Source organism: Lissotriton helveticus, chromosome 7 (assembly GCF_964261635.1).
Source record: "Lissotriton helveticus chromosome 7, aLisHel1.1, whole genome shotgun sequence".
NCBI lineage: Eukaryota > Metazoa > Chordata > Amphibia > Caudata > Salamandridae > Lissotriton > Lissotriton helveticus.
The window spans coordinates 552668282-552680022 of record NC_136068.1 but is presented as its reverse complement, the minus strand read 5'-3'; the positions used below and the strand labels follow the sequence as shown (position 1 = coordinate 552680022).

The following is an 11741-nucleotide window of genomic DNA, read 5'->3' as shown; positions in this document are numbered from 1 at the left end:
AAAAGATAGAGGAAATACAACTCTTTATAAGCCAGCTCCTTATATTAACTTTTCATTGGAGAAATTTTCGCATTACAAGCTAAACATTTATTAGATTTTCTTACATATGAAATGTGTTTTTAACCACTCATCAATTGCATATACATATATTTATTAATAGAGTACCTATTATGCATTGACTTGCTTGTGTCTGGAACAAGTTTAAAGATGGCCACTATGTATCCTACAATGAGTAGTAACTGTATTAAGCCATCTTCTATTTTCATTTTTTTAACTCACGCAATGCACGTTTGCTCTTTCTAATGGTGTTTCTCACTTGGTCTCACTCTCACTGACATCGAGAATGCCGAAGCGCGTCTGTCAGTGCCGGGGGGTGTTTTAGCATGAATAAAATTACATCGTGAGCAAGGACCTCTCCTTTTTACGCCGACTGGACAGTTTGGATGTGTGGAGAAATATATACATATATATAAATTCAAACGGGTCCTTTACCATGAGAAAAGGAGCACACAGCCCTCCGTTGCGGTAATGCTATATTTATTTTGCGAATCTGCAGTAGCACAAACGCCAACACGTTTTAATGCGGACGTGCACCTTGGTCACGATGTTGACCATGTTACAAAGATGCAGTTTTTTATACTTTTGTCCTTCAATTTAAACAATAAAACAAAGAAAATTAAAAAGGACTATAATAAAAGTGCTGAAAATAGCAGCCATTTTGTAGTGGGTGCTAACATTGTACTCCATAATGTATTGTCAATCATACAGTACAGAAAATAGGATAACAAATGATAAATAACACATAATACACTTTCCTTAGTGAGTGACCAGTACAGCATTGCCTACTAATTCATTGATAGTCATAAATGGGCTACGACTAGTTCACTACCAATAGTTCCAATACATGTTTTTTTGTTGTGTCTCTCAACTTGCCACACTCTTATCAATTTTCATAGATCTTTAGCTCATAATTTATGCTTATACTGTCAGCGTTGCAATGCTGGGTGGAAGCAAGTGTCCTGGTGGATAACTTTGCTTAACTATAGAAATTTACCTTCACAATATTTTTGCCCTCAATAATCTTGACACCATTTTTTGTCCACCTAATATTTTTCCCCCAATATTTTGCCTTAACACCTTTGCAGTTGTAGAGTCACAACCTAAGTATTACATATTCCCCATCATGTTGTGGATACTTCAACTCACCAGAAACCAAATAGGTGTACATGTACAATTGCTAGCATTTTATTTAACTTTTGTGGTTGCCTTTGTTTTTGAAGTTAAATATTCTCGTGAATTTCTCTCTGGCCTCCAAAATATTATAAATACTTTGGGGGCAAATATACAAAAGAGGAGACCAGCACTTGAGGATAAAATAGCAAAAATTTCAACAGCAACCAGATACTTTCCCTTTGTGCTCAGATACGCAGGAATAAACGTCAACCAGACACTGACAAACACAAGCATGCTGAAAGTGATGAACTTGGTCTCGTTGAAGCTGTCAGGCAAGTTCCTGGCTAGGAAGGAAACAATGAAGCTCACACTGGCCAAAAATCCCATAAAGGCCAACATGCTGTAGAACCAGATGATGGAGCCCTCGTTGCATCCAAGGACTATCTCTTTCATGGCAGGGCTTGTGCTGTGTTCTGGATATGAAGGGGATATTGCCAGCCAAGCAATCCCAATAGTCACTTGAATTGAAGTGCAGGACAGAACGAGGTTGTAGGCTACCTTCGGACCTAAGAACTTCTTGAGATTGCTGTTAGGCTTTGTGGCTCTGAAGATAATGACAACTGTGATGGTTTTAGCAAGCACACAGGAAACACAGAGGGAGAAAATGACTCCAAAGATGATCTGTCGCAACATGCAGGTTACTTCCATTGGGCGGCCAATGAAATTCAAGGCACAGAGAAAACAAAGCATGAGAGATACAAGCAGAAGGTAACTGATGCCGCGATTGTTAGCTTTTACCACTGGCGTGTCCCGGTACCAAAAGAAGACCCCAAATATGCAGGAAGCATTAAGGAAGAAGAAAATTGATATCAACACTAAGATTAAACCCAGAGGCTCCTCGAAGGAAAGAAAGTCAATAGATTTTGCTATACATTTGTCTCTTACGTCACTAGACCAGTGATCCTCAGGGCACTTCATGCAGTCTGTAGAATCTAGGAAGACATTGAAACCTTAGATCACATATGGATCAATAAATGAAAAAAAGAACTGCATTATGTATATCATATATTTCATATGTAGCAGCGATAACTATAACTTGAGTCCCAGGCATGCACTACTTATGACCTCATATATGACATCCCTCCTATATGACATCACTCATGATATGTTCTATGACATAATTTAAGAACTCAAAGATGACGTCTCATATGCCATCATTGATGACCTCACTGATGACATCATCCCAGCTTCTTTTTCCCACATATTGCTGTGTAAATTGCTATATCTTTACTCGTAGCATGGTTCACATTAACAATCAACCACAGACATATGTGTCATCCTCATTGAGTATAGTGTTAAATCAGTACATAACTGTTCAGAGGAAGCCAAAATAGTGAATGCCAATTCCAAAACAAATAACCAACTATGGACTAATTTTATATGTATCAACACTCTACACACGCTAAACCTACATTAAGAAATTAATCTGAGTACATTAAACAGTGCTTACTCTATAGAGAGAGTTTACGCTATGCCACAATGTTGGCAAACACTGAAACTTTCATAAGAAATACACCACAGACTATTGAAAAATATCTAGTATGAACAGTGTACTCTCTATGCAACAGCTGTCAAGAAAGACACTATTTGTAAAAAATAACCTAGATCTGAAGGTGCTTCTACTACCTGCACCGTTTATACTATGGTGAAAACATTACAGAGAACCTATCTTTTGAAGCAAAACAAGCACATGCCCATTGGATAGTACCAGGTGAACACAGCCTTCTAAAGTAAGTAGAAATTGTCATGCTGAGATGATTCTCTTCAATAACTGAAGGCTGCTTACAAATAAATCCTATGTAGTATGTAGAATCTCTGCCCTGCTGTAAACATTTTCTGCAGTACCAAAATATTTATGTGAAACACAATGTACACAAGCCTACTTTACTTTACTCTTGAATGCAAAGTATTATACCATGCTCAATACATCTACACAGCTATGGTGCATTAGGGGGTCATGAGTTTTCTAAATACTTACACCAATTAGCTCGACCCAAACTGTGCAAAATTAAGTGGAAAAGTAATATGGTAGTTATTGCCACAATCTAAATCACAAAACGAATGAGCAGCTTCATTGGAAAATGTCATCAGTTATGTCATCAATGGTCATTTGAGTTGTTATCAGTGATGTCATATATTATGTCATAGAGCATGTCATGATTGATGTCATATGTGACGTCAGAAGAAGTGCATGGCGGGGACGCAAGTTATAGTTAGTGCTGTGAGTTTCTATGGTATTTCTAGTTCAAAACATAAATGTTCACACTGAGGAATTCACCTAACTATAACGTTACTTTAACCTTTGATGTTTTCATTTAAAAAAAATATATATATTTATATATATTTATATATATATATATATATGTGTGTGTGTGTCTGTGAGCAAGGGCGGATGCCCGAAACGCGTCGGATTTAGTGGCTCTATTTGAATAAAATCTTTGTGCTAAAGAAATACACTGGATTTGCGTGGTCTCTGCATTCGCGGTTGCGGTGATGTGGGAGACTGCATTTGGTATCATATATATATATATATATATATAAAATACATATATAAAAATAGAAAATATTTCTTGGTTCCCCATAAAATATTGCAGATTAGGTTTAGGCATAATTTGCGCATTTCCGTGCAGTGTAATCATGTTGAATTATCAAAAAATTCTAAAGGTATGACACAGAATTATGTGAGAAGAGTATTCTGCATTTAGTGCTATTTCTTGGTGTAACAATGCCGCCTCGCATCCAAAATGGATTTGAGGATGCATTTAAACCTAAAAAAAACACTAAATATAACAGAACATGAATAGGGAGTGTGAACAGCCACTAATGCTTGCTAAATCTATTCTTGAGGTTGGATTTTGCCCCAGCTTATTCCTGGCATTTAGCAATATTTTCTTTCCTTCTTACACCGGACAGAAGAATGCATTCTGTACTAAGAAATATCACTAAATGCAGCAGAACATGAATAACAAGTTGTAGCGGCTGCTGGCATTCACTAAATGTGCTCTCACTGAAGGATATTCACCCCTAAACTACTCTTAATTACGCAAGCATGAGTATTCATGTTAGTATCATTAATTCAGTTTCAAAGAGTAATGCAAAATTACCAAAATTTCTCCAATTACTCCGACGTGATGGAAATTCTGCTCAAGCTTAATTGCATTATGCGTTTCATCATATGCATAGCCCCCAAGTCATTCTGCAGAACTTTACTATATGGGGCCTACTCAGATATTGCATCAAAGCACAACCAAAGTATGCAACAAGGTTATATAGATTATACAGCAATATTATGCAGCACATTCTCTGTTATTTGTATACCTTTGAGCAAGAAGCAATTTTAGTGAATTTGCAGATTATGGGACAAGTTATGTGACATAAGCGGTAAATCCATAATTATGTTGTGAACACTGCAGCCACAAAACTGCAAAAATACACTGGCCCCCCCACCACTTGCCATTGTTTTAGTAGCAATTTAGGGCCTAATTACGATATCAGGTGACCTTAGTTGGGCAGTTCCCATCGCAGGATTATGATACAACCACCCATAGGGCTGTCACAAAAATTCAGTTGTCAATTTAAGCTTGTGCGGCGGGTGGAAAAGGCCTACAGCACAAGCTTCCATCCACAAATGGATGTTTGTAAACACCCCTGCACTGTGTTGCAGGCACCATGCACGGTGCAGGGATGTTTGCCCCGCAGGCCCCATTGCAGAGGGCTGGGGGAAAGTGGGGCCCTGTTAGGGGACCGCAAAGGCACTTTCCAACAGGCTTTTCATGTCAAAAAGGCTGGCATGAAATGGCTGTCAGAAAGTGCCATCGTAATCCCGATGGTGGATCCGAGCCTGGCTCCATCATTAGTGGATTATGCTGGCTTCCGACGCCCTGATGGGCTTCTTGAGTCGACTGGAACTGCATTGGAATCTGCATGCTAGTTTCATTCCAACCACTGGTATCCTAATATGGCAGTCGGAATGAACCCCACAATGTTGGGGGAAAATGGAGTCTCTCCACTCTAAAATCAGGCCGTGTATCTTGAAACATAAACAAACTCTAGTTCCAATAGGTCGATATTGTTAGCTGCACTTTGATGAATAAAATATGTTACTCCAAAATAAACATGCAATATAAAAATGCATTTATATATATATTCACTGAAAAAACCATAGGTTATAGACCATATATAGTTAGGAATTAGCATTTAAAAAACCTTATTTTACTCACACAAAACCATTGAAATTCCATATATAATTAGTTGTACTAACTATATATCGCGCACCCGCAATCCACTGCTGATCATGTCACATATTACATCATTCATGACATGGTCAGTGACATCACTGATGACATCACTGATGACATCTCAAATGACATCACTGATGACATCACTGATGACATCTCAAATGACATCACTGATGACATCACTGATGACAACATCCAGTGACTGTATTTTTCTGTAAAGTTAAAATATGTCTTACATATTGAAGAATGAGTGGATGTATAAGTGTCTTGATGAAGGATTTAGTAGGGGCATGACTGACTGTATGAGTGACTGATTAAATGTGTCTCACTGAGTGCATGGGTTAGTGACTAAACTGTCTTAATTTGTGCATCATTATGTCTGTTGTTCTGTAAACTGCTGCATGTGTTGATCAGTAGCTATATGATTAACTATATGGGTTATTGATTGGTTGCCCAAGCATTTGTATGGGAGACTGAGTGTGTGTGTGGGTGGCTGGGAGGTGTATGACTCTCTGCATAGATGTGTGAGCAGTTGATTCACTAGATGTATGGGTTCAAAAGTGCATGTGGAAACAGCTGTATGGGCGGTTGACTGTGTGCATGAGTGTATTGGTGAGTGAATGGATATCTCAGTGCTACATGTCAAAGTAAGTACATATGTAAAATACAGTACATGTGAGAGTTGACATATATAAATAACTGTGCATAAGAGCCAGTGAATGTGTGAGTGGCTGTATGGATCATTGTGAACTTGTATCCAGGATTGTATAAGTGAGTAAATATGTTTTAGTATATGTTTGAATAAGTAAGGTGTCTATAACTGTATAGTTGAGGAAATGGAGGTGTGATTGATTATTTGCATGACTGACTAGGTGTGTGAGTAACTCCATGGATGAGTGACAGTCTGTGAGTGTATGTTTATACTGAGTGTATCTAAGATTATATAAGAGTCTGAAGAGGTTCATCATAATATCACATGAATGATGTCATCAGTGATGTGATCAGTAATGTCAAATGGGATGTCATCAGTGATGTCATTTGAGATGTCATCAGTCATGTCATCAGTGATGTCAAATGAGATGTCATCAGTCATGTCATTTGAGATGTCATTGGAGATGTCATCAGTGATGTCATCAGTGATGTCATTAGTGATGTCATTTGAGATGACATCAGTGATGTCATCAGTGATGTCATCAGTGATGTCATTTGAGATGACATCAGTGATGTCATCAGTGATGTCATTTGAGATGTCATCAGTGATGTCATCAGTGATGTCATTTGAGATGTCATCAGTGATGTCATCAGTGATGTCACTGACCATGTCATGAATGATGTAATATGTGACATGATCAGCAGTGGATTGCGGGTGCGCGATATATAGTTAGTACAACTAACTATATATGGAATTTCAATGGTTTTGTGTGAGTAAAATAAGGTTTTTTAAATGCTAATTCCTAACTATATATGGTCTATAACCTATGGTTTTTTCAGTGAATTTTCAAGATTTTGTAAATGCTAATTCCTAACTATATATGGTCTATAACCTATGTTTTTTTCAGTGAATTTCATTGGTTTTTTAAAAGCTAATATCTGTAGCTGTAAAATGTATTCTTCTTTAAATCCAAAAATATATGTTATATGTTTATTAATAATTTTTTTTTAAATATTTTTTTTTCTTCGCTCCCGGTTCGCGAACCGGGAAGCTTCCCGTTAGCTCAATTTGATGCCGCGACCCGGTCCGCGAACCGGTAAACGTTCCGTTTGCGCAACTGCCGCGTTAGAAATCAACATCGTGACGCGTCGCGGAAGCGCGTCGTATCGCGTTGTCGCGTAATGCGTCTTATGACGCGCCGCGTTAGCGCACCCGGAAGTGCTCCGGTACGTGAACTGAGACGCGAAGCGCAGCTCCCCGGAAGCGATCAGGGGCGCGTCGCGAAAGCGCGACGTATCGCGTTGCCGCGTAATGCGTCTTATGACGCGCCGCGTTAGCGCACCCGGAAGTGCTCCGGAGCGCGAACCGAGGCGCGAAGCGCAGCGACCCGGAAGCGATCCGGGGCGCGTTCCGCAGCGCGTAACATAAGCGTAACAGGTCATGTGACTTGTTAATAAAACTTTTCATTGGTTCATTTCACTTTTGGTTTCATAATGATGTAAGGCTAGGTCAGGTGACCTAAAAATAACACTTTTCATTGGTTTAGAACTATTGTTTTTCCCAAATGATGAAAACCCCTCCTTCTTTCCTCACTCTGACTTTCATCTTTGTGAGAGGAAGACCTTTTTTGATAGTTCAGCAATGGCTTCATTGGTAGCTTCAGCTGGTGGACCCCCACCACCACCACCACCTCCTCATGGGAAGAGAGGACCACCTCCCCAGTTCATCAGCAACACAGAGGAGGAAGAGGATGAGCAAGAGGAAGAGGAGACAGAAGGACCACAGTTTTTAGAAGAGCAGCCCCGGGTTTCTCATCGGAAAACCAGTTTTATTTGGCAGTTTTTTTCGATCCCTGAAGGGCAGAAGAAAGTAAATGCCAGATATGTCACCTGCCTCATATGTAAGGAGAAGTTATCTAGAGGCACCTTAAAAAAATACAGCTTCGGTAACTACACCATGCATCGTCATATGAGCAGGTGGCATCCTTTAAACTACAGCCGGGCAGAGATGCGTGACCAGCAGGACAACCCAACAACTCCTGTGGCCAGGTCATCATCACAGATATCTTTGACACCAGCAGAGGCACGGGAAACCGTGCCAAACATTCAGGACAACTTTGTCCATATGAAGTTTACCTGCTTGTATTGTGGTGCATTATTGTCTTGTGGTAATATGAGTATTACCTTAATCAACCGAGCTTATGAAAATCACAATTGCCCTAAACGCCCCAGACAGTAATTTTTTTTTGTGCTCCTGTTGAGCCGTTTCCAATGCCTGTTTTTTGTTGTTTCCCCTCCATCAAAAACAAAAAAAAAACATAAAACTGTTCAAAAAATACAAAAAAAACAAAAAATGTTCAGAAAAAAAAAATATATATATAAAACAACAAAAACATAAAAAAACAGTTCTTTTCAGAACTACCTCCCCTTTCAAAAAAAATTGCTAGAATGTTTAGCACTCTGGCAAGCTCTATTTCTTTTGGTTCGCTTCCCCGTTCGCTTCCCGGTTCGCGAACCGGGAGCGAACCAAAAACATTTTTAAAAAAAAAAAGAAGACATAGTATAAGGGAAGTAAACAGAGAGTAATGTTAAAAGAAAGACAGCTATAGGGATTAAACCAGAGATACTGTTTAATAGATCTATTTACCGAAGAAAAGATGGAAGAGGGTATAATTGTGAAAAACAAAATAAAAAAGGAAGTGAAAGAAAAAAAAGAGAGTAGAACAATAACAAAGAAGAGTTTCTTGGAGAATGTGAGTGAATGTTCAAAATAAGATTAAAACATGTGGAATAATAGAGAGAAAAAACAGAAAACAGAAAAGAAAAAATAACAGAAAAAGATTAATTGAAACAGCAAAGAAATGTAAATAACATAGAGCCATATCATCAACATAGCCAATAAAAGTTTTGCAGCTTTTATCGGCAGAAATGTGTCGCTAAAGCCGCTTTTGCGGCAGAAAACTGCCGCTAAAACCACTTTTGCAGCAGTTTTCTGCCAATAAAAAGAGCAATAATTTTATTGGCTGTGTTCATAATATGCTCCTTAGTGTGCTTCAACTACACAGAGAAAGCATTATGAACAAGTAGTGAAAGAGTGATCAGTCAAAGACACTAAGAGTAATAGAGACGGAGTGAGTGAACAAGAGTGAGGAACTATGAGAAGAGAGGGACTGAGAAAAAGAGTGGAAGGAGTTGAGTAAGTAGGTAATAGAGAAAGGAATGAGGAAAGTAGCAAAGGCAGGAAACTGAGGGTTAAAGAAATGAAGCTGTGGAACTAATAGTAGGTGAATGTGATAGAAATGTAACGAAAAGAGTACAAAACATTTACCTTATAATTGTAGTTAACTTACTCACTTTTTATTTTTATACTTTCAATCTGTGAAAGAGAGAACAAACATTTGAAAAATATTAAAACATGTATTTAAAAATTAGAAAAGACAAGGGAAAAGATTGAAGGACAAACAGTTTTTCAACAACTTTGACACTTACAGAAGCTTCTGCTTCTCCAGGCCCCCTACACAGTCCTAAAGATATACATTTTAAACTAACAGTATCTTGATGCAGATGAAGTGAGGCCTATCTTAAAACATGGTGCATCTTTTGCACTGCTGTTGTCTCACAAAAGTGTCGCAAGACAGTAACATTTTAAATGATTGTTTCAGGATGCCAATAAGATGTGTCCTAACCAGAGGTTTGTTTGAGGTGAGGCCTACTCAGGGTTCCAAATGAAATTTCGAGTTGTTGAAGAGAACAGAGGACATAATACATGTGAAGGCCTACCAATGAAGTAAGTCATGTCCACTTCACTCTTGAACAAAGGCCAGACCTCTTCTGTGTCCATGGACAGACCTAAAGTTCATCTGCACAATGTCATTCGTAAACTTAGGAAACACTGGTGATGTAATTGAAAAATGTGGAGTTTCTTTTCCTCATTTCACAATCACATCACCTGTGTTGCCTTTGGTTAGGTATCTCATAGTGCAGATGGAGTCTAGCATATCAAAGAGTACATAGAAGTTGAGCAGTATATACAACAATTTTGACATTTACAGAAGACTTAGCTTCTTATCTTGTTGGAGATGAAGTCAGGCCTGTCTTGCAACATGGTGCATCTTTTGCATCACTGCTGCATCGGTTTCATGTGGCACGGGTTTTTTACAGCATGACACATCTGCCTAGATGCATCAATTTGTAATTTTGTCGCCTCATAGCAAATCTTTTGCACCGCCGCTGCATCACAAAAGTGACGCACAGTGGTGCAAAAGAGGCATACACCTATCATAAATCTGTCCCTAACATTTGAAATGATTGATTCAGGATGACGATAAGGTGTGGCCTCTCCAGAGGTTTGTTTAAGGTGAGGCCTACTCAGGATTGCATATCAAATTTATGCTTGTTGAAGAATACAGAGGAGATATTACATGTGAAGGCCTACCAATGAAGTAAGTCATATCCACTTCACTCTTGAACAAGGGCCAGACCTCTTCTGTGTCCGTGGACAGACCTAAACTACATCTGCACAATGTTATTCGTAAACTTAGGAAACACAGGTGATGTAATTGAAAAATGTGGAGTTTCTTTTCCTCATTTCACAATCACATCACCTGTGTTGCCTTTGCTTAGGTATCTCATAGTGCAGATGTAGTCCAGCATATGAAACAGTACCCAGAAGTGCAGCACTGTATGCAAAAACTTTGACACTTACAGAAGCCTCACCTTCTCCATGCCTCCTACACAGTTCTACATGTACATCATAAATGCAAACAGTACAGAATTAATTATACATGTTAAATGGTTTATTTTTGCTGTTCTCAGAATGTATCAAATTTCACTAAAAACAGTGACTTGAAGGTATTCATCATATAACAGCGGGGAAAAAAACCCACAATCAAAATGATTGTGTTTAAAAACCCCATACAACATAACAAATCAGAATTCAGAACTCCTTAAAGTTAACTTACTTTCCATGACGTCGAAGGATGTCCTATGAACAGCTTACACTCTGTTGTGCTGTTATTACTTTCAGCCCGCCACTTTCTGAAAGAAAACCTCCATCGTTTTGAAAAATATGTTACATACAATAAATGACTTCTCGCTCTCTACCACACGTTTCCACAAGGCCAAATCATGTCAGAGCCATTTATAACTCTTGGAATTCTTGTAAGCCAATCCCGTCATGTTGTATTTCCGCAACTTTCAGAATTAAAATGTTGAAGATCATTTTCACAATCCTGGATTACTAATATCTTACCCTTCTTGCTCACTCATGTTCTACATTTCCTATGACACTGATACTGCTTACTATGAAGCAGACTTACACTACCTCTATGACTACTACAATTATTTAATTCTCTACATCACTTTTAATCACAAAGCAATATAAAACAGTAGACAGCATTGCAGACTTACATTCCCTCTACTCCATGTTTTGATTGGCTGCTTGAATTAGCTTATAAAAAGAAATCGTTTTTCTGAACTCATTCAAAGTGCACTTATTTTTCCATGACGTCCAGTGTTATGGTAAGAAGTTATGTCTCTGTACCTCACTTATACTCAAGGCCAAATCGTGTAGGAGCCATTAGAACTTCTTGAAATTCCTCAGAGCACATCCCGAGATTC

The 11741-nt window shown here is 38.5% G+C and overlaps 1 protein-coding gene across 1 annotated transcript in view; it reads right to left on the bottom strand.

Annotated features, from left to right (window-relative positions):
- Window positions 1–1245: 1245 nt before the first annotated feature.
- The window catches only part of LOC144769172 (extracellular calcium-sensing receptor-like), a 201401-nt gene continuing 190905 nt past the window's right edge, over window positions 1246–11741 (bottom strand). Inside the window, exon 5 of the mRNA XM_078653188.1 lies at window positions 1246–2165. Coding sequence (XP_078509314.1) covers window positions 1246–2165 — 920 coding nt within the window. The remainder of the gene's footprint in view (window positions 2166–11741) is intronic.